The sequence below is a fragment of the Gopherus evgoodei genome, chromosome 8 (genome assembly GCF_007399415.2).
Source record: "Gopherus evgoodei ecotype Sinaloan lineage chromosome 8, rGopEvg1_v1.p, whole genome shotgun sequence".
Taxonomy (NCBI): domain Eukaryota; kingdom Metazoa; phylum Chordata; order Testudines; family Testudinidae; genus Gopherus; species Gopherus evgoodei.
In genome coordinates this window covers 2254953-2279170 of record NC_044329.1, presented here as the reverse complement: position 1 = coordinate 2279170, position 24218 = coordinate 2254953, and the positions used below count along the sequence as shown (strand labels likewise).

The window sequence follows — 24218 nt, the reverse complement described above, 5'->3', positions numbered from 1 at the left end:
ACTTACCTATTAAGGCGGTCATAAAACGATTCATGGAGAGAGGTTCTAAATACATTGGCCCTTCATATCCCGACTCCAGCTCACTCTTAACATAATCCCTAATGAACAAAAACAAAATATTAAGACATCACTAACCAGCTTGAAAGGAATTTACTTCATACAATATGCACCTTTGCTGCACACTGTATTTAACAGACTGAAGTTAAAAAAAAGTTTTTGCTGGTGAAACTGCTGTCAGCTCTTTTACTAAATGGTCATTTGTGCCTTTTAAAAACCTGTCCCTTTAAATGGAAAGGCGTCAAATCACATTTGACTTTAAGCATGAGTAGTCCTTTTGAAGTTAGGAACCATATTAAATGCCTTGCTGAACCACAGCCTAAATTAACAAGTTTACACAGACCTCTCAAAACGTGTATTTTAACGAGTGGTGCTCAAGCTAAATGAGTGATGTAGTAGTTTTAACTTAGGTATGCAACCCAGCAAGCTGGGGAGGGTAATGGAAAAGATTTTACAACAAGGTGAACTCTACATTAATATATTATGTACAATGCACCAGTTTTTGTTTCAGTAGTCATATGACCCTCCCCTCCTCTAGTATTCCAGCATTGTTGGTTTGAGATGAAATATTCCACTACATGTCACATGTGGCTGTCTTCAAGAACTCCAAAGTAAGAGAATAACTTATTTTCATCATCTGCATGAGTAACTCGCTTCCTTTTTGTGTGGTGAAATTTAATTTCCTCAGTTTAGTATATGAAAATCCAAACACTCCCTACCTTGACCAATAAGAATGCATTTCCACCAACTGAAGTATGCATGAAAGGAGAGAGCAGCTTAAGACATCAGAAGTACATGATCCAAGAGCAACGGACCATTTAGGAAAAGCAGAGGTCAAAGTTTAAGAAACCAGCCAGTTTTTGTTCTTTGTTGAATAGCTAGAAGGCACTCCTCTCTCTCCACCCCACCCCTCATTTCTCCCCATCTCATCTAATTTCTCTTTTTTCTTTTTAAACTTAAGTACCAGGTGAAGTTCACACTTAATGTTAACATTTCAATTTCTATCACAGTGCTTCATAAAAACAAGTCATGGACAGCTGAAATAACCTGATGTACATAGTTTATGTATCTGTGTCACTCTTTGTATTTATTTTTTTCCATTGCTCCCTTAGTAGAATATGTATAGTTAAAGGGAAGAGGGACAAATTCATATACCCATATGTAAACACACTAACTCTATTGTCATTGGTGTAGAACAGGGGTTCTCAAACTGGGGGTCAGGACCCCTTGGGGGTCGCAAGGTTATTACACAGGAGGTCACGAGCTGTCAACCTCCACCCCAAACCCCGCTTTGCCTCCAGCATTTATAATGGTGTTAAATATATTTTAAAAGTGTTTTTAATTTATAAGGGGGGGGTCGCATTCAGAGACTTGCTATGTGAAAGGGGTCACCAGTAAAAAAAAGTTTGAGCGCCACTGGTGTAGATGATCATTTTCGATTGTTTAAGAACAAGATAGAGTGCACAAGTCCAACTTAAGTATTCTTCCACTAAAGATGGCGATATAGAACATGGCAGCGCAAATGAAAAGAGAAAAATATACTAAAGCTCTGCCTGCTTCACCCCTTAATGGAGATGGGGTAAATGGGCTGCTTGCCCTGGACCCAGTTCTTTGGCTCCATTCCTGCCAGGGAAGGAGGGCTGAGACAATCTTGTTAGGTCTGCACTGCATCTTGCCGGGCAGATCCAGTCTCTCCAACCGTGGTGGTTGGCTGTGACGGAGACTGCATCCTGCCCACAGAGTTGGCTGAGCTCCAAAGCAATAAGGAGGAGACAGGAGAGGCAAACCTTTCATTTTGCCTCTGGCATTTCATGGCCTGCCTTGCTCCCCCAAAGCCTGCAGTGGCACCAGCCACTACAAATACCTAAAAGAGAAGCAGAGCTGAGAGGACAGTCTTCTCAAAAATCTAAAACAGCCTTGGGATACAACTGGAAACTAAATACATAATTAAACCAAACTGCTAGCTTAAACATTTGAAAAAAAGTTGGCTACTTCCTTCGGAAAAGCTCTGCAGCAAGGAAGGACTGTCTGAGCCACCAGATGCTGGGGAGGCAGAAAAAAACCTGGAGGGAACTTCAGGATTGCGGGGCATTCCCTGCTGTCAGTGACTGACAAGTCTGGTTCTGCCCCCAAGCAGGAGGAAGTGCTCATGGTAACAAATCTGTGGACCTCGGCAGAAAGAATATGAACATTTAACACCTCCAAATAAAAAGGACATATTGGAACAATACAGCAGTCACTCCAGTCAAAGCAAAAGCAACCTATTAACAGATATCCCCAAATCAAATGAAAGTCCTTCCCTTCACTTCAATAAAGAATGTGCATGTGACTCAGTGCTAGTTATCCAACACATTCACACTGCTTTAGTGCAACTATGCCTTGGGATTCAGGCTTGTGCCAGTTAAATATGGAGAAAAACTCTAGCTCTATCCCTGCTTGATAAACAGTTATGCTTCCACCTTGCAATTCACATTCTCATTTGCAAAAGGTCTCTGGAATTCAGAAGTTAAATCTCAAGTAGAAAAGCAAACACTTCAAAAATCTGTTCTGTGTATCTGTGACAGCCCTTGCTCAATGCAGATTTTCAAGCATCACAGTTTGTGCCAAGTATGTTGAAATGGGGCTCTTCAGACAATTTGCATTAAAATACACGAGGATGGAGGAGAAATCTAGAGGATTGATTCCAGAAATAACATTTGTCCTTCTCTTCCCAACACCAGTTATACACACTTCCTCTTCTCTGCTCAATGCTGGTGAGAAGCAGTACTTTTTTTCTTTGAACAGCGGTGCTGTGGGGTGATATACCTGTGACAGTCACCTCTTCAGACCTCAAAATGTCTCTGGAGAGGAGACTGATTCTTCAAGTGTATATCTTGGGCCCTTGCCTGGCTTTATCATGGATATCAGTATGGAGGGCAGTGCCAGGTCTCTGGTTCCCTGATCCACTCCAGTTCTGACTGAGGACTTTGGAGCTCTCTCCTTGAAGGAGTAATGTTTTCCTTCCAGCACTTCCCTTCAGTTTTGGAGCTATATTTGAGCTCTGTCTAGCTGCATGAGTTAGTGTCCCCTTTACCTGTGGGAACAGGTGCTGGCATTGTTGCCTAGGGCTGTCAGCACTGAAGATTTCATCAACACAGAGGTGGTCTGGGTCTAAGATGTCAGTGTCAGCTCTACTAGAATCCTCTTCGCCTTATTTCTGCTGCCCGATCCTGGGGTATGATTTGTCCTCAAAGGAATGCTGTCCGATGCTGGTTTATCTGGCATTGTTCTGGTAGTGACCATCATCTCTGGGTTTGCAGTGACCCACACGGACTGCTCTAGCTGATGTAGTTTGAGCTGAACATCCCTGGATTTGCAGACCCTGAAGAAAAGGACTTGCACACAGAGCACATGTAGCTCTCCCCTAGGCAGAATATGCATTAGCAATTATCCCCTATAAGGATCAGCCCATGGCAGGACAGGCAGTATTTGGAATCTACCATTAGGCACGGTGATTGGCGCAAAGCACCTCGCACCAATGTTCAACAGGATCACTGATTGGGGATGCGATTTTTGGGACCATCGTTCGATTGGGAGCGTGTAGACAAAGTCTCAACAAACCTGGTTAAAAAAACAACAATGTAAAGATCTCTGAAGAGAGTAGCTTGTCAGACACTCACTGGGTTCATTCTCTCTGCTGTGGGTGGTAAGAGGGAGCTGAAGAAGAGTTGCAACCCCTACACCCTTTATGTACTCCGATGGCAGAACAAAGAGGCACAGGACACATGCATGGCCATGACTGACACAGCTATTCAAGAGACTGATCTCAGATGCATGTGCACCCACAATAGATCCATACTGACACATAATGCATCAGATCTCCTTTGAGTCATTTTTCTACAGGCTCAACTGCAGCAACATTTGAAGGAAAATTTATATTATGAGAGTGTAACAGATCTGTAAAGTACTAAATTATAAAACTGTAGCTCAATTTTTTTTAAAAGTATTTGTAGATGAGTAGAATCCTAATTTCTTATTCAAAAGTAGTAAAACATCAAAGCTGTGATTTTCTTATTACATTACATTAGCAGCAAAAGAATAATGATCTTCTGGTACAGATATTCCGAAAACGCCACGAACAGCTGCAGTGCTATACAAAGATGTTGATAGGACTAAGTGTGTGCACTCAATTTTGATCAATTAAGGCTTTATTAAGCTGCAGCTTTTACTTCTCAATTGTTCATTCTATTGGAATAGTGTAAAAATTATTTTCTTATTAAATGAAATGTCTCATAAGATGTGTGTTAGAAAGTTAGGACAAATATAAAGCTAAAATCAGATTTCCAGATTCACTGCTTCTGGGAATGCAGCTCTAAAGCCAATCCACGTTGGAAAGTTAAAAAGAAAGCCACTCACAATCAACTAGGAACAACTAAGACTGCTAGTTTGTCACTGAGGTCATGGATTTTGTGACTTTCCAGGACCTCCATGACTTCTGCAGCCACCGATGCCGCTGGCCCGGGGGCTACCTGAGCAGGTTGGTTCCCTTCCGGACCAGTCGCTGCTGGGGCAGTCTTGGGCCACTGCACCTTCCCCACAGCAGGAATCTGGGTGTGGGAGGGGGCTCAGGGCTGGGATTTGAGGCATAGAAGAGGTGGTGAAGGCTCTGTTCGGCACTTACCTCAGGGTGGGGGTTCCCTGGAAGTAGCAATATCCCTCAGCTCTTAGGCGGCGGCATGACCAGGGAGCTGCAGAGCTGGCACTCAGGGTAGAGGCAGCGCGCAGAGCTGCCTGGCCACACCTCCGCCTAGACGTTGAGGAAGGGGAAAGCTGCTGCTTCTGGGGAGGCGTAGAGCCAGGTAGAGAGCCTGCCAGCCCCTCCAACTGCCCCCCCCCCAGCACCCATGACACCCTCGGCCATCCCCTCCCCAGCACCTGCGGTGCCCCTAGGTCACCCTCCTACCCCCAAAATTTAGTCGGGGTATATAGTACAAAAGTCATGGGAGGTCAGGGGCCGTGAATTTTAATTTACTGCCCATGACTTTCACTAAAAATACCCATGACTAAGTCAGCCATAGGAATAATCTATATTTCTAAACAAAGGGACAATTCAAATAATTCTTATATTTGACTCATACATCTATATCCTCATACATGTAAGAAAGGCTCTTCCGTTTTTAACAAAGGTGGTTTGTAGTCAACTGCCATAACACACAGCAGTTATCTGGCCTAATTGTGTCATGCCACTGTCATTTACTTTGGCTAATCAGTCTCTTCAATTAACGTCAAACAATCCCACCAAAAAACAACTCTAGATTTCATGTCCTGTGTCATATTAAAAACAAATGAAGTTAGATATAATGAATAGTTTCTGCTTGTAATTTTCCTCCCTCATTGGAACCCCATAATTCTCAATACTGCCAGTTGTGGGACAGAACGACAGCACAACAGGAAAACAAGGCATATGAAATGATGCAGGGTTCCTTTCTTTAACATAAGCACACATCCCAGTGAAATTTCCAGGGAAAGATTGTATAATAGCATGGTTTGTGCAAGAGGTTGATGTAACTGTGTATAAAATAGAGAAACATCCATTTTTTCCATGAGAGGGCATGTGAATCTGCCTTTCAGGTTAGCTTAGATAGGAACATAAGAACGGCCAGTCTGACTCAGATCAATGGTCCATCTAGCCCACTGGCCTGTCTTCCAAGAGTGGCCAATGCCAGGTGCTTCAGATGGAACGAACAGAACAGGCAATCACTGAGCGACACCCCCCACTCCATCATCCACTCCGAACTTCTGGCAATCAGAGGCTAGGGATGCTCAGCATGGGGTCTCATCCCTGACCATCCTGGCTAATAGCCATTGACGGACCTATCCTCCATCAATTTATCTGGTTCTTTTTCAAACCTCATTATAATTTTGGCCTTCACAACATCTTCTGGCAATGAGTTCCACATGAGTTGACGGTGTTGTGTGAAGAAATACTTCCTTGTGTTTTAGACCAGCTGCCTATTAATTTCATTGGGTGACCCCTGGTTCTTATGTTATGGGAAATGGTAAATAACACTTCCCTATTCACTTTCTCCACACCAGTTACTATTTTATAGCCCTCTATCATATCCTCCCTTAGTCTCTTTTGCAAGCTGAAAAGTCCGTCTTTTTAATCTCTCCTCATACAAAAGCTGTTCCATATCCTTAATCTTTTTGTTGCCTCTCTCTGTGCCTTTCCCAATTCTAATATATCTTTTTTTGAGATGAGGTGACCAGAACTGCACAAGTATTCAAGCTGCTGGCAAACCATGGATTTATATAGCAGCATGATGATATTTTCTGTCCTATTATCTATCCTTTATTATTGTCTTTATTTCATGGACACTCAGGAGTTACCACGATGGTGATTGTTCTCACTAAAACACATTACTATGTTTTACACCTTGTGTTCGGACAGTGCATCTCCAAATGCTTTACAAATAGTTTTGAATCAACTTTCAATCCTCCTCTTAACATCACTCCACTTTACAGACCGGAAAGCTAAGGCATCAGGAAGTTACATGACTTGCCTAAGGTCACACAAAAACATGAAAATCTGAAATCAGAGCCAGGAATAAAACCCAGATGTCATGACTCTTAGTCCTGTGTCTTAACCACAAGTTATTCCTGAAGTAGAACAGCAGCACTGGAAACAGAGGTTCTCCAGTGATTCAAAAATTCCAAAAGGCTGCACATTGTCAAGAATGCCAGCTGATGTTAAGTAAATCCTGCTGTTTCACATTTTAAGATGTCTGTCAACCATGCTGTGTTTACAGCTCCCCAGCGTTACTTCCTCACCCATCTTAAGCATGCCAGCTAATGAACTGCAGTAGATTCAATACCAAGTTATTCAAACCATTTAAAACTAAACAGCAACACTGTTAGACTATTTGAATATGAGTCTATGAGTCTATGAATAGTCTAAATACCTGTTTCTTGTAATTTTAGTACATTATGTCTACTAGACAATATAAAAAGCAAGCTGGATGCTCAATAAAGTGACAATATGTACAGTACAGAGCATGTGTATACATTAGTCACACTTCAACTTCATACTGTTCTTTTATTGTGAAAGACCCTGGCTGAATCTGAAAACATGCGGGGGTGCTAAGAGTGGTGGTCTTCCCATTATTACTGCCATAAGCTGCTGTGGGGAGCCTGCCACCAGTCAAGGATGACTGGACCCAACTCCCACAAAAACCAGACCGTACTGCTCCAGGGGACTGGGTAAATTCACTCAAGAATGTCAGTAAGCCACATTTTAGCCCTGCCAGCAAACTCAGGACCCCAACATGGCTCTTCATGTGGCTAGACTTTGCTCTACTACTAAACTGTTGATTTGATCCAATTTTATTTTTAAAACGGAGCCTGTTTTCTGTGCAATGCTAGTGAAAGTGAAAAATTAGGGTTGCAGGTTTGTCACAATGGAGAAAACAGTCACGGACAGCATGATTTTCCCATTTGTCCAAGCTCTGTGTGCATATGCATGTGAATGCGTGTGATTTCCCTGCTGTGACAGCTCCTGCTCCAAGGGGCTGGGCTTGCAATGCTCAGGGAGGTGAACTGGGTGTACAGTGTTGCAGCGCTGCTCAAGTTTGGCTTGGCTTGGTCAACCCTCCATCATGACAGGGGAGCAGCCAGGTCAAATTCAAGTGAGAGGCATTGTGATCGGGTGAACAAAGTTACAGCGCTGCTCAGATTTGGCCCAGCTGTCCTAACAGAGGGGGCAGCCAGGACAAACCTGAGTAAATGCAGCAACTCCGAGCATCAGGTCACAACGCCCAGAGCGGGAAGAGAGGCCTAACCCAGAGGACGGGGCAACTCCATGATTTTTGATAAAAATGCCATGGCAAATCTGCAGTCCTAACTACATTTAAATGAAAATCTTGCGTATTAATTCATTATTAGGAATTTTCTAATAAATTTGTGGAGCCAAGTACCAATACACTAATGGTTCAAAAAATACAGCAATACATTTTCATGACTTTTAAATGTCACAATATTCATAAGCTGATATGGTAAAATTAAAAAATTACAGTGAAAAAATAATCAGAATAAAATTTCAGTAGGCAGCCATACCCAAGACTGTATATAAATTGAAGTGTATGCACTCTCTCCCCTTTTTTCAGGTTAAAAAAACTGAAGCACAAGGCTGCAGAAGTGAAGGCATTCATTCTGAATCTTCTATCTCCATGCCCTCTGGACCAAAAGTCCACCTGCATCTGATGAACACCCGAGAGAGCATGCACATTTAGGATGTCAAATTAGCATCCTTATTCTGATTTAAACCCAGGATCTTAAAATGAAAGTTAAGCTTCTTTCTCTAGTAAGTAAATAAAGTCTTTAAAATACTAGGACAAACATCTGCAAACCACAGCTAGAAAAACTCAGGATTCCCAGGGGAATAATCAGGAAGCCATCCTCCTTCCTACCCAGGAAGTATGAGGCCACAATCCTCTCCCCCACATTCAGAACACCATTAAAAGAAACCCTAACAGCCATGACATCAACACTTTATAACTGCCCCAAAACCTTTATTTAAACTTTCCTTGACAATGAACAGATTTAACCAAAAGGGCAGTTTCAAAGCATTTGCTGGAACAATAATTTTACCACTTAAATAACAAACCTACCATTTTATACAAATCAGTTTAATATGATGTTTTCAAATACTTTCCACCACTGGGTGTCAAAAGGATCAGATCCAATTCCACACTTCAGATATTTCTCAGGGAAGCCTCCTAACAAGATGATAGTTTTTCAGGCTCCAATCCAAGCCTTTAATCAAAATGAGTTTGTTTTTATTTTGGGTTAAATATAGTCAGCAACACCAAAACAATAAATGAAAGATTTACTTTGGTTGTTTATATCGCCTCCAACCTGTCCACTGCGTCTCACTTTACATTTTAGACCCACACGCATTTGGTGTGCTTATTTATTACTGTAAGATTTCTAATCAGAACTACTGATTTATTAAACTAAAATAATGGACAACATAGTTTATGATAAAGAAATTAATATTCCAGTATTAAAAGCTTCCAACGCTATTATTCTACACTTATACCTCTCTATGGCTCATTATTCCACATTTTCTCCCCTGTCTAGGTACCAGCAAGTTGAAAGGAACACTACGTCTTCTCCTCCTAGTAAAACATTTGTGAAAGTCAGAGAGATGCAGGTACTCTCTCTTCTTGGTCCAACAGAAATTATGTCCATCACAAACACAATGTATTTTCATACTGGATGGGAGAGAGACCCCCTGTGATGGCTAGGGAAGACTGATAGGGGATTTTAAAATAAAAGTTTTATGGGCCTGATTCAACTCCCACTGAAGTCAATTGAAAGAGCAGACCTCACACATCTTCCAACAGAAATGTGTTAATCCTGTAACTTCTTTTCAACATATGGAAAAACAGGATATATTCCAGACAGCTAAATGAAATAACCAGACCTTTCCCTCTGTGTGTGGCTACTACTGGCAAAATATTAAATTATATTATTTTTCCAGATTTGAAAACCAAGTCTTGTGAAAAATTTCTCATATTCTTACCTGGAGATCTGATGCCCAGCATACAGCAGCAGTGCAGTCAGAAAGTACAGGTAGAGCTGAACCAGGTGTTGTCTAGGTAAGGTTAGGAGCACAACACTTATGATGTAACCTGAAGCAGAAATCAGAAGTTGAAATAAAACCTCTGATGGCTTTTTAAAACTTAGACATCACTCTATCTTACTGCGGGATTTTTTTTTAAATCATGCACCTGGATAGAAGAGAGGAAAAACACGTAGTTGGCATACACGCATACTGCTCCATTCACTTCAGTCAAGAATGTGGTGAAATTGACCCATGATATTTTGGCAAGAGTCAAAGTGACTGAGACATGAAAAAAGACAAGAGAAAGATGCATGTGCAGGCTTCCCTCTTCTCTTGGGCACATGTGTAAGTGTAGATACATTTCAGCACTAACAAGCAAAATGCCTTCACTGTAGGGAATAAATATCACAGAATATATCCACCACATTCACAAAATCATTGAGTTACAGCAATACTGTTGTAAATACTGTAATGCATTACACAGGATACATTAAAAACCTTCTGTCACAAACAGATAGTCAAGGATTAATGTCTCTTTTACCTGCAAAGGGTTAAGCAGCTCAGTAAACCTGGCTGACACCAGACCAGAGGACCAATAGGGGGACAAGATACTTTCAAATCTTGGTGGACGGAAGTCTTTGTTTGTGCTCTTTGTTTTGGGTGTTGTTCGCTCTTGGGACTAAGAGAGACCAGACATACATCCAGGCTCTCCAAATCTTTCTGAATCAGTCTTTCATGTTTCAAAACTGTAAGTAATAGCCAGGCAAGGTGGATTACTCTTATGTTTGTTTTCTCAACTTGTGAATGTTTCTTTTTGCTGGAAGGATTTTTACCTCTGTTTGCTGTAACTTTGAATCTAAGGGGGGGGTCCCCTCTGGTCTATATGAATCTGAGTACCCTGTAAAGCATTTTCCATCCTGATTTTACAGAGATAATTTTTACCTTTTCTTTCTTTAATTAAAAGCTTTCTTTTTAAGAATCTGATTGATTTTCCTTGTTTTAAAATCCAGGGGGACTGGGTCTGAACTCACCAGGGACTGGTGGGGGGAAAGGAGGGGGTGGTTAATTCCTCTTTGTTTTAAGATCCAAGGAGTTTGGATCTGTGTTCACCACAGAATTGGTGAAGCCTCTCAAGGCAGCCCAGGGAGGCGAAAGTGCGGGGGGTGGGGGGGAGAAAAGAGAGAGAGAGAGACAGGGAGTGCGCCAGACACTGAATTTCTGGCTGGTGGCAGCGTACCAGATCTAAGCTAGTAATTAAGCTTAAAAGTGTTCATGCAGGTCCCCACATTTGCACTCTAAAGTTCAAAGTGGGGAAAGAAACCTTGACACCTTCATTTGTATTTTAAGCAAAATTAAACTTGTAAATTACTTCAGTTCTCTCACCATCCATTTTCACATCTGAAATCCCTGCTTAATACCATAATTTGAGACTGAAATGTAGGTTCTTCTCTATACTGCTCAAATTCAGGCAAATTCACGCAAGGGCATGCGCCAATGGAGCAAATTACGTCTTTCCTTACCTCCACTTGTGGTTTGCACTGCAGCAACTTCAATGGCTCTCTAGCATTTGCGGGAATTGATGAAAATTCCCAATGAATACACAGCTTTACTGTTCAAGAATGCAGCCTGGTTAGTGAGTAGCTCAAAGCAAAAAAATTGTTGGTCCTCCTTTTCACACCTCATTCTATCAGGATGCCAAAATAAAGCAGACATTGCAAAGCCTGCTTCTTCAGGGATTCAGTGATAAGTGTCTAATGTTTGAACTCCCTAGTATTTCCCCAAAGAGACTGTAGGGAGAGAGAGCAGGAATCCTATGACACTACATGGTGTCCTGTTTGTCCTTCGTTTTGAGCTCTCTGCCACAGAGATCCTAATTTCAGAGGTTAATAACTTAAGTGACTGGCACTAAAATCCATTCAGCAAATCTGTCAGGAGTAAAGGATTTCCTAGCAGCTAAGAACAAAACATCTTTAGAAAGGCTCATCACATAGATATGCAGTAAATGCCACTTGTTTTAAAATATCTATCTACTTAGCAAATTCCCTAATTAGTCACAACCTTTTAAACTAGAGTTGATTATGCTGTTTTGAGTATGTCTTAAGATAGTTATGAGCATGAAACCGCACTGAGATTTTTGAACAAACATTCTAGTATATACACGAGCAGTTCAACAACAATTAGCTACTATCAGACAACCTACCAACGTGGTAGGTCCCAATATTTAATAGGGTGCAATCCCAAACTAAGACAAATATTTATGTAGAAACATTCCAATTCTCCTCAACTGTCAGCTACTTAGTATTTCCAACCTCCAGTGGTCCATCTCTATAAAGCTCTAGTAAAAGTGCACTCACTGAAAAAAAAAAGCTGGCAATGAGCCCATAGAAAAAACTTCAGACCCATTAAATAGCCAAGCAATCAACAGTCCATTCAGGCATGTAAAAACTTCCTTATTTCATGTAAGGGCAGGTAGATAAAACTTACTTGCTCACCAATTAAAAAAAAAAATGTATAAATTTACACTTGTAACAGCAGAGCAGTTTATTATACTTTCCCAAAATTTCCTGAATCTTGCATTAACACCACAAAGCTGTGATAAATTAGACATTCATCTGAGAATTGCTATTTTTTAAAGTTCAAGGCACAGTTTATGCTCCTTACTGCAAACAGGAACAGGACTATAGTACCACAATTTCCACAAAGCCCTTGGATTTTTTTTTTTCTTTTGAGCTTTAAGTTCAATTAAATACAGCTATTTATGGAGTCTGAGGCCTGGCACCAAAACAGTTTGCTTACAGCAATTAGGATGCTTTAGATGAGCGACATACTTCTAATTAATAAAGCAAACAAATGTTCATGTCTTCTATTTCTTGGCTAAACAGAAAAATCACATTTTATCAGGTTTATCTTTTTCTCTATTCTCCACCTCTTCCTCTCTCACCAAACAAATAATTAATTGGAGAAGAGACCCACAGGGCTGGCCTTCACTATGGAGAGAGCCATACTGCTGGAATCAATTGCAGCAAGGAATTGATTTAGAGGGTCTTCACTAGACCTCTGCCTATGATGCACAGTTTCCCCAGCAAAAAAACTTTCTTGTAACTTCAGTCTGTTAAATACAGTGTGCAGCAAAGGTGCATATTATATGAAGTAAATTCCTCTGCAGAGGAATGTCCTCTGCATCATAAATTTAACACTGCAAATGTATACAAATCAGAAGGGCTATATTTCATGCCCTTTTTTTCTAAATATAAGTGTTAAATTTATGATGCAGAGGACATTCTACTTCAAATAAGAGTTAAGGGAGATCATTTTGGGGATTAAAGTACTGAATGTTGCAATCTTAATAATAGTGTTACTTTCAGTGACAGTGGATCAGTTTGCAAAGATCAGAGTTGCTATTATGAGTGTCACCTTCTCTAAAGGAAGGAAATATGATGCCCTAAACCCTGTAGCTATTCTGCACACACAGCATCTAGCTACTAGTTTGGAAAATATTTGCATAATAATGGGCAACATATAAACACATTATTGTAACCTTGCCTAACACTCCCGGAATGGATGGAAAAGCAAATGGACCATGCATTCCCCAGGAGTCCTGGCAGAATCAGACAATTTCGGGTCCCCTCTGTATCCTCGCTTTGACTTCCCCGCCATTCCATGCTGGGCCACAATCACACCCCAAATATACTAGAAAAAAAATAAATAGAGAAATCACTAAAACACTCAAGGATAACAGCGTAAACGCAGCTAAATGAAAATAACGTACATCACTAGCTAGTCACGCATGACCTCCATTACAACTTGTTGGTTCAGACAGATAATCCCCTTAAATAGTCGAACATTCACTGTTCCCCTGCACAGAGCGCAGTTTGCCCTTCAGAATCTCTCTCTGTCTCCAAGCCACTGTCCCACAGATGCATATAATTTATAGCCCTTTGCTTCTTTGAAGGGTAAGGCATCAAAGTCTTTGACATGCTGCATATTACTGCATCCTTTAGAACACTTAACACAATTCAAACTGTATCTTCAAGTTACAATGTTATGTTTATGAATCTTTTTAATTTCCTCTTTTTTGCATGGTTACATTTCAAATACATTTTGCTCATTTCCAATCATCATTTGAAACAGAGTTTAGGTTGTGCATGGAAACTTTGCACATAAAAGTCAGTTAAGGAGTTTATAATATTTCTCTCAAAGAAAGAACAATATCTCTTGGTGGTTGCTTTTGCAGAGCCATGTCAAAGGAACATTGCATCCATAAAAAAACAGCAGCTGTCAGTACTGGTTGGCAGGATGAGAAGGAGCCATACTTTAGAGGACCAGGAGGTAACCGCACAGCACCTTCCATTCTTTCCAAGAAATGAATTTCCCAGGCCTAGACTATCTCTGCCTCCAATCTCTCAGCGGAACTGACAAATTGCCTCACAACATCCTGTGGCAGTGAGTTATAACACTATGAGCCACAGGATATGCATCAGATATCTGTATGTCTCATGACCGAATCAAGTGCTGGTGCAGACAGGGAGAGACAGCAAGCGTGGAAAACTCAACTGCTGGTCTGTATAGTAGTTGCCCTCTATTGAGTTATGCTAAAACGAGATGACTAACTCATGACAGTCCAATTCAAGAGTAGATTGCAGAGGACAGTCTTACAGTAAGACACTTAAGAAGCTCAGGCTAGTCTACACGGCAGCGCTTTAAGATGCCTTGTGTGGTCACGGTGCAGTGCTGGGAGAGAGAAAAAAAACACACCTCAACAAGGGGCGTAGCTCCCAGTGCTAGGGCACTGTTTACATTGGTGCTTTACAGCGCTGCCACTTGCTGTGCTCAGGGGTGTGTTTTTTCACACCCCTGAGTGAGAAAGTTGCAGTGCTGTTAATTGCCAGCATAGACAAGCCATCAGTTTATTTTGTTTATCCAAAATAAGGTTGAGAGGTGACTATCAGTGTAGAAGTATCTACCTGAGGAAGAGGTTTCTGCTAGACTAGAAACATCCAAATGGTTAGAAGATGAAACTAGACAAATTCAGTTTAAAAATAAGGCACAAATGTTTAACAGTGAAGGTAATGAACCACTGGAACAATTTACTTATGGATGTGGCAGATTCTCCATCACTTGAAGTCTTCAAGTCAAGACTGGATGTCTTTCTAAAAGATGTGCTATAGGTCAACCAGCAGTTATGGGCTTGATGTACAATTTACTGCATGAGATTCTACAGCCTGTGTAACGCAAGAAAATCAGACTAGAGGATCCCTTCTAGCCTTAACATCTATTAATCTAATCCCACTAACTGAACTTATGAGGGAAAAGAATGGTTTCTATTATTTTAACACATCTCATCTCATCTCAATTCTCTTTTATACCTCACTTGGACCACCAGGAACAAGTCTCTACCAGAACCCATAACTTCATAACTAGGATCTTCATAACTGGCAGACAAATATACCCCCTGCTGACCCTCCCCTCAAAATACAGCTTTTCTAACAGAGAAGCTGAAAGAACTTTAAGTACAATGTCATATAGCATCTCCACTAACATGCAAGACTATCTCCTGCATTAGATATGACCTATAGGCACAATTCATGAAAAATTTTCAAAGCTGAAATTAATCCACACGTCTAGCCACTAAGACTAGATATAATGCCAAAAGCCATATCAGCGTTCCCTACCAGCCAGCCAACAACAGTAGCAACAGGGGTAGCTTCTTCTGTACTCTCCTGCCTCTGTTAACTAAATAATTCTTCAATGCAGTGTTAGCGTGCTGGTTTTTAAAATTTAACACGCTTACTGGGAGCCAAGATTTTTGTAAATACAAAGAATGTTTTCCAACACACACACACACACACAAAAAAAAAGTGTTTATGCAAAAGTTCAATAGATTAGGGAACCACGAATCAGCTCATTTATGAGCTAAGTAACCTTTAGGCAGATAGCCTCATAAATCTATCTTTAAAAATATCAGGAAAGGCTTCCCAATCAAATATAATTACGCAGCGTTTGTGTTGTTCAAGTTACTAAGTGTGCATTTTGCTCTCTTAGTACTGTCAGTTAGTTACTTTGCACAATGCAGAAAATACACTGACAAACACACACACACGCCAATGTGCAAAAAACTATCAATTTTATAAACATCAGCTCTTCAGTATATACAGTGGTTATCACAAATGCCAGTATGTCTTCCTGTTCTAATTATCCAAACACATTTAGTGCCATTCAATCATTTCAAATATCTGTTTGAAATTAAAAAGCCCAACTAGCACTGCACTCAATTTCCTTTATTCTGACGATCAGCAATGTAGGGAATCAGCTGTCTCCCTTGCTGGATTCTTTCAGAGAGATCTCACAGTTCTTCCATGATAGTGAATTAAGTAATGCAGGCTCTTATAACTGAGCCTTCGGCTTCATGATAGACGTGACTTCCATGATGGTAAATTGGGTCATTATTGGAAGAACCAAGTGGGAGTAGCCTAATTATGCAAAGGGATGATTTCAACAAAATGCACTGCACATGTCACCAGGATATTGCAGAGAGCTTAACAATAAAATATGATTAAGATAATCAAAAGTAACAGAAAATAAAGGTTTATATGGTTTCTAAAGCTGTAACAGACTGGGCACTCTGAACAGAAGTAGGAGGAAAGAACTAAATTTTGCACAGAAGCTTTAAGTAGCAGTTTCAGCAATCAATTTGGTTGTTGAGTCTGACCTTGTTGGACTATTCAGAAAATATATCATTTGTGTACAAATCATATTAAAAGGTTGCTCATTAGTGAATTACAACCCAAGAGAATCTTAAAAAAAAATATGCATTTGAAATCAATACACAGTATGATGTGAAGCAATAGTACGGATCTGAAGAGATGATAGTTCTGTTTACTGGGTACTTAAAATTAATATGAGCTGCTGCATTCTGGACCAGCACTCAAAATGTTACAGTAACCATGAAAACTCAAAAGGTTTATAAATGATTCCAAGTCTCTTTTTAAGCAGAACTTCTTTGTTAAGAAGGTGTAAAAAGTGTGTTGACAAGTATCAGCAATATAAATACCTAAACTTTGTACTAGGAAATATTATCTAAAGGAAACACCAAGCAGAGAAACTAGCTCAGCAAGAGCCTGGAGCACCTACTGGAATAGCAGTAACACAGTTTGGCAACCCACAATACTGAGAAAGGAAAGAAGAAAAAAGGACTGCTAAAATCTGAGTGTGGCAGGAATTCTTTAGCCCTTCTGTTGTGTCTGTTAATTGAAACATAAAAGGTCCTTTATCCAAGGAGCTCAAACCAGCAAGTGATCTTCATAACACTACAGGGAATTTTTTGGAAGAAAAAAAAAGAAACACAGTCCCATGACTTGATCTTGACTTAAAAATAGTTATGTTTTAAAATAGAACAGTTGAAAATTTGTTCCGTTACTCACCTAACTAAATCTTGCCTGAACATAAAAGTAAAGATAACTGCATAAATGTGCATTGGCTCAAGACTTCAGATCGCTTCAGTAAACAGAAGGGTGAATACTTTAGAAAGAAGCAGGGATATGAGATATGCTTCCTCCATCTTGCACCCTTTATTTGTTGGGAGGAAATTTGTCTTGGGAGTAGATTGACTCTGCTTCCTCTCTCAGCCTGGAGCTGTGGATAAGAGGGGGGTTGTTGATATGTGTGCACACACACATTCCAGATATCAGTACCCTTAAATTGCAAGAGCAAGTCTAGTCAGTAATTAAATTCACATTAGCCTAGACATAAGGAGGTGAAAATGGTACAGCAGCATCTGATAACAGCAAGTTCAGACGACTTCTCCTCCTCTCAACCCTCTACACAAATGTACCTAATATTACTGGCTGAGTGATTAAGGTATTAACGACAATTCAGGAAGTTGCCATTACATACTACTACTTTATGTCACAAATTTATATGTTCCATTTGCCTGAGAACTTAAACTCTTAACAGTGACTTTGTCTTTCCCAGGACTTAATGTTTGGATGGCAAAGAATTCACCACTGGGTAGGACACTGCCCTAAATCATAGATTCTAGGGTCAGAAGGGACCAATGTGATCATCTAGTCCGACCCCCTGCACAAAGCAGGCCACAGAACCCTACCCATCCACTTCTATAACAAATCTCTAACCTATGCCCGAGTTATTGAAGTCTTCAAATTGTGGTCTGAAGACCTCGAGCTGCAGAGAATCCACCAGCAAGTGACCCATGCCCCACGCTGCAGGGGAAGGTGAAAAACCTCCAGGGCCTCTGCCAATCTGCCCTGGAGGAAAATTCCTTCCCGATCCCAAATATGGCAATCAGCTAAACCCTGAGCATGTGGGCAAGACTCACCAGCCAGCACTCAGGAAAGAATTCTCTGCAGTAACTCAGATCCCATCCCATCACCAACCATTGGGCATACTTATCTGGTGATAATCAAAGATCAATTGCCAAAATTAGGCTCTCCCATCATACCAGGTATATGCCAGAACTCTGAACAGAAACAGAAGAAACCGATGAAGTCTCCTTCATCCTCCTCCATCTCATCCAGGGGAGGAGTACCTGCACAAAACGGTGGAGAGTCCTGTGGTGCCAGAAAATCATTTCCTGATCCCCTACTGTAAGTATGTTCACTCTTAAGCAAGTAAAGATGAGTTATTTAGTGCAATTTGGGAGTGCACTATATTAGTGCAATAATGACCATAATTCAGAATCACACCATGATTACAGATTAAGGCTCTGGATAATACCTATTCTCTTATCTTCAACTGACTCACTATTTGCTCACCAGCATGCTACAGGCCTCCCATCACATCTCAGTCCTTTTAAAGGAAAAACATTATGGCTTCTGCCACTCCTCTGTCTTTCATCAAGGAAGAGCAAATAGAAGCAGCTGACCGCTCAACTGCAGGAGGATAAATTTGGGAGATTTTGGCAGGAGCAACTAGCACTGTCTGAAACAGCAGGTCTACGTGACCCAAGACTGTACTAGGAAACCATTTCAACTTAGCACAGTTTTGTTGCCAGCGTGACTAGTTTAATTTAGTTAAAAAAGAGTCTTTAAAAATATACAGTAAAACATTTAAAATCAAATTAGGCCCTGTCCACATTGGGAAGAAACTTAATTAAAGCCTTTCTAAAAAATCTGTTTCTGAGCACAGCTTTTTTCTAATAATATACAGGGGCCCTAGTGACCCCCAGAATTGCTACATTAATATTGATAACAATTAAGTACTTTGCAAACAGGTTCACCGTGTTCTGCCTCTCCAGCAACTGCTGTTACGCAGTCTCCCAGCAGGTATAGCAATGTTCTTTTATAGGACAGGATGAAGGGGAGGAAAAAGACAGCCAGGACCTGACCCTGAGTACTGATAAGCCACTGACAAAGGTCTCTATGGAGAGTTATAGGGGCCTAATACCTCCCCTCTGGGGTCACATCCCCAAGTACTGTTTATAATGAATATAATTTTTCAACCTTGGAGAAAAAAAGTTTAGATGAGCTAAAATAAAAAATAAGATTAGAGATCTGAATCTGCTGTGCTATGAAAAGACTGAATTATTTGCACTGCTTTTCATACTGCATGTAGCTGAAGGATCCAAACTGATTTCATTTTCCATTTGAAGTTGGGTTAGAGTCCTAGTGTATTTCACTTTCAGCATGCACATCAAGATTACAAAACAGCAAAAGTATGTGCCACCATCCTTTAATTACTATAGGGCCAACAGACAATTGAGGGGTGCACTAAAAACTTGAGAGAATACTAAAGTGTGATTAAGTAGATTTTAAGGACAGAAGGGACACTTTATCTAGTCTGACCTTCTGCATAGCCCAAACCATCAATTTCACCCAGAGAGATTCCTGTATCTAATCCAACAGGATGTGATTGAACTAGAGCACAGCTTTTACAAATATACTCAGTTTTGATTTAAAGATTTTGAGTTATGGAGAATTTCCCACATCCCTCAGTAATCTGTTCCAGTGGCTAGTTACCCTCACTGGTATTACAGTAACAAGGACTATCATGGAAATTAATGTACTACACTCTTGTATTACAGTCAGAGTTACTTCCGAGTTTCTTAAACGTATGTACAAGTACATGTTGTTCAACCTTTACCAAATTATTTTACTTCTTCTGGTGTATCAGGCAAAGGAATGACCATGGCTTAGGCAAGCCACGTAAATTTGTCAGAAAGGAAAAAAGTCTAGTACAGAGATCAATATTTTTCTTTCTAGAGAAAAAAATCACATGCAGAAAGGCATAACCATTAAAACAGTGTAGGACAGAGTATATGTGAGTGTACAGATATATATGTGTATATATACACACGCTACCACGGAAAGCGGCAGATGTGGTATATCTTGACTTTGGTATACCTTGTTTTTTGATACTGTCTTGCAAACAAACTAGGGAAATACAACCTAGATGGAGCTACTATAAGGGCGTAAAACTGGTTGGAAAACTGTTCCCAGAGAGCAGTTATCAGTAGCTCACAATCAAGCTGAAAGGACAAATTGAGTGTGGTCCCGCAGGGATCAGTTCTGGGTCCGGTTCTGTTCAATATCTTCATCAATGATTTAGATAATGGCATAGATATTACACTTATTATGTTTGCAGCTGATACCAGGCTGGGAGCAGTTGCAAGTGCTTTGGAGGATAGGATGAAAATTCAAAGTTACATGAACACACTGGAGAAACGGTCAGAAGTAAATAAGATGAAATGTAATAAGGACATATGCAAAGTACTCCACTTAGAAAGGAACAATCAGTTACACACATACACACAATGGGAAATGATAGTCTAGGAAGGAGTACTGCAGAAAGGGATCTGGGGTCATAGTGGATCACAAGCTAAATATGAGTCAACAGCACAGCACTGTTGCAAAAAAACATCATTCTGGGACGTATTATCTGTGTGAGGTGTACAGACTTACCCACATAGTGCATGTTGAGGGCCAAGTACTTGTATTGGAAAAGGGGATTATTGTTGAGGCTACTTCTTTGGATCTGCTGGAAGAAGGAGCTGACATCCCATCTGTACAAGACATCCAAGAGCATGATGCTTGGGACCCTCAGGGCCACATTTAACACTGCCTCCAACTTCTCCTTTGCAGCCATTCTGTTCCTTTTCAATAAACTTGCAGCAGACTGTAAATAGCACAAGACAGACAAAAGTAATCAAATCAATCTCACTGTACAGCCAGCCATTAGGCATCATGAATGTATGAATGAAGAACACTGTGGGGCCATGTATCAGTAAATGAATCAATTGAGCTCAACTCAAAAATCCAGACAGCATAGCTTTTGCTTTTTTGCTATATCGAGAGGAGTTTTGCTAGCTATTTTCCATAAGGACTTACTGTGCTTTTATTATTTTTGTTTTGGACAATGCTCTTCCACTTTGAAAATGTGTTATGAAAACTCTTATTAGTAAACATACTTGGGTTTTAGAGCCGACAAAGAGCAGCAGAAAAAAACCTAGAGAGACCACTTGGTAATTCCCAGCTCAACTTGAAATCTCGCTCTATAGCCTTCTCAGATGAAGCAGCTTTTGAAATATATGCCAAGTAAAAATAGTTTTTTAAAGTGTTAAGCAACAACAAATTAAGCTGTTTTTGAAACAACTTTTTACAACAACCTTTTAGGTGGTGGTGTAGCTATGCTGGCCCCTGGATATTAGAGAGACAAGGTAAGTGAAAGGGTATCTTTTATTGAACCAACTTATGCTGGAGAGAGACACAAACTTTCAAGCTACACAGAGCTCTTCTTCAGATCTGGGAAAGATAATCAGGGCAGGTCTACACTTAAAATGTTGCAGCAGCACCACTGTAGCACTTCAGTGAAGCCACTATTATGTTGACAGGAGAACTTCTCTCCCTTGGTGTAGCTAACCCACCTCCCTGGCCATGTCTACATCTAAAATTTTGCAGCGCTGGTTGTTACAGCTGTATTAGTACAGCTGTATAGGGCCAGCGCTGCAGAGTGGCCACACTTACAGCAACCAGCGCTGCAAGTGGTGTTAGATGTGGCCACACTGCAGCGCTGTTGGGCGGCTTCAAGGGGGGTTCCGGGACGAGAGAGCAAACCGGGAAAGGAAACCAGCTTCGCCGCGGTTTGCTCTCTCGGTCCCGGAGCCAGCCAGCAAACCGCAGGGAAGGAGACCTGCTTGCTCGGGGTTCCGGGACCGAGAGAGCAAACCGGGAACGCCGCGGTTTGCTCTCTCGGTCCCGGAGCCACCCAGCAAACCGCAGGGAAGGAGACCTGCTTGCTCGGGGTTCCGGGACCGAGAGAGCAAACCGCGGCGAAGCTGGTTTCCTTTCCCGGTTTGCTCTCTCGGTCCCGGAGCCAGCCAGCAAACCGCAGGGAAGGAGACCTGCTTGCTCGGGGTTCCGGGACCGAGAGAGCAAACCGGGAACGCCGCGGTTTGCTCTCTCGGTCCCGGAGCCAGCCAGCAAACCGCAGGGAAGGAGACCTGCTTGCTCGGGGTTCCGGGACCGAGAGAGCAAACCGGGAACGCCGCGGTTTGCTCTCTCGGTCCCGGAGCCACCCAGCAAACCGCAGGGAAGGAGACCTGCTTGCTCGGGGTTCCGGGACCGAGAGAGCAGGTCTCCTTTCCCGGTTTGCTCTCTCGGTCCCGGAGCCAGCCAGCAAACCGCAGGGAAGGAGACCTGCTTGCTCGGGGTTCCGGGACCGAGAGAGCAAACCGGGAACGCCGCGGTTTGCTCTCTCGGTCCCGGAGCCACCCAGCAAACCGCAGGGAAGGAGACCTGCTTGCTCGGGGTTCCGGGACCGAGAGAGCAAACCGGGAAAGGAAACCAGCTTCGCCGCGGTTTGCTCTCTCGGTCCCGGAACCCCGAGCAAGCAGGTCTCCTTCCCTGCGGTTTGCTGGCTGGCTCCGGGACCGAGAGAGCAAACCGGGAAAGGAAACCAGCTTCGCCGCGGTTTGCTCTCTCGGTCCCGGAACCCCGAGCAAGCAGGTCTCCTTCCCTGCGGTTTGCTGGGTGGCTCCGGGACCGAGAGAGCAAACCGGGAAAGGAAACCAGCTTGATTACCAGAGGCTTCCTCCTTCCACGGAGGTCAAGAAAAGCGCTGGTAACTGTCTACATTGGATTACCAGCGCTGGATCACCAGCGCTGGATCCTCTACACCCGAGACAAAACGGGAGTACGGCCAGCGCTGCAAACAGGGAGTTGCAGCGCTGGTGGTGCCCTGCAGATGTGTACACCTTCAAAGTTGCAGCGCTGTAACTCCCTCACCAGCGCTGCAACTTTCTGATGTAGACAAGCCCCCTGAGAGGCAGGAGCAAAGCAACATAGATGGAAGAAGCCCTCTCCTTGACACAATGCTGTCTACACTGGGGGCAAGTGCTTCGCTTAAGGCTGTGGATTTTCTACAATCCTGAGCAACGCAGTTATACCAACATAAGTCAGCCTGAGGCCAGGTCTACACTGCAATGTCTACATTACAGCTTATGTTGGAATACTTCGTCACTCAGAGGTGTGAATAAGCCTTTCCTCTGAGCGACACCAACAGAAGTGCTGGTGTGAACAGAGGCTCAGGTCAGGTCTACATTGCAGATTATGTTGGTATAACTATGTTACACAGAGATGTAGAAAATCCACTCCCTTGAGTGGAGCAGTTACCGATCTACCTCCTAGTGCAGACATGTGCCACTTGCAGAGCTGGTTTTATTTGCCAAGAGTGCTTCATTAGATGTGCTGCAGTGTGGACCAGGATTCAGAGAACCTCTCCCAGACCTGAAGAAAAGCTTTGCATAGCTCAAAAGATTGTCTCTTTCACCAAAGAAGTTGGTCCAATAAAAGATATTACCTCACCCACCTTCTCTCCATAACTGTAAGAGACACATGGTGGTGAGAGAGAAAATAAGAGATTCTGCCTCACCCACATTGTCTCTCTAATATCCCGGGAGTGACACGGCTACAACACTGCACTGTACAATCATGACATTTTAGGTTTGCTTCCTCCTTGTGGCTTGCAATAACTTTAAAAGTCTAATCTTGCTTTTATTATGTGGCATTTGTTGACCTCTGTTTGAATATATTTATGCAAACATCATTTCTTTTAGATTAAAAATCAGTAAGGCAGCTCCATCCTGATTATATTAATGTAATTCACTACAATGGCCCATTACAGGAGTACTCTGGAATTAGGGTTTGGTTTGTTTGTAAACTGGGCTAGATTGATAGCAGTGCCAGGTTTTGTTTAGCTATAGAAAAGACAGCAAGTTTCTCCACAGCAACCTGTTAATGTACCTCAGTCATAAACTGGAAAGACCATATTAAAAAGCGAATAGGTTTAGTCTCCATGCACAGTCAGCCCATGGCCTTCAGCTAAGACTTTTATCTGGTGCCAACTGTAATGGTTTTCATGAGGACGACGCTTGTCCACTGTAGGACGGCAATAAGGCAATGCATTTCATGCAGACCACCAGCAACTCAATAACCATTTTCAGTTCACTCCTACCCTGGATCTATTTTCAGGTGAGTGGATCTGGAGAGGTGCTGGGAGAAACAGACTAGAAGGGGAGGCTAAAACTATTAAATTTTTTCAGGCA

General features: G+C 41.8%; 1 protein-coding gene across 4 annotated transcripts in view; it reads right to left on the bottom strand.

The window, feature by feature from the left end:
• Positions 1-24218, bottom strand: part of RNF145 (ring finger protein 145) — a 60314-nt gene that overhangs the window by 24052 nt on the left and 12044 nt on the right. For 3 of the 4 annotated variants that reach the window (XM_030571973.1, XM_030571974.1, XM_030571976.1), the window contains 3 exons: positions 20578-20791; positions 9620-9728; positions 7-98 (listed from right to left, as the gene is read on the bottom strand). In XM_030571973.1, coding sequence (XP_030427833.1) covers positions 7-98; positions 9620-9728; positions 20578-20761 — 385 coding nt within the window. In that variant the 5' untranslated portion in view covers positions 20762-20791. Of the gene's footprint in view, positions 1-6; positions 99-9619; positions 9729-20577; positions 20792-24218 lie in introns of those variants that run through there. The other variant, XM_030571977.1, reaches the window with a different exon arrangement.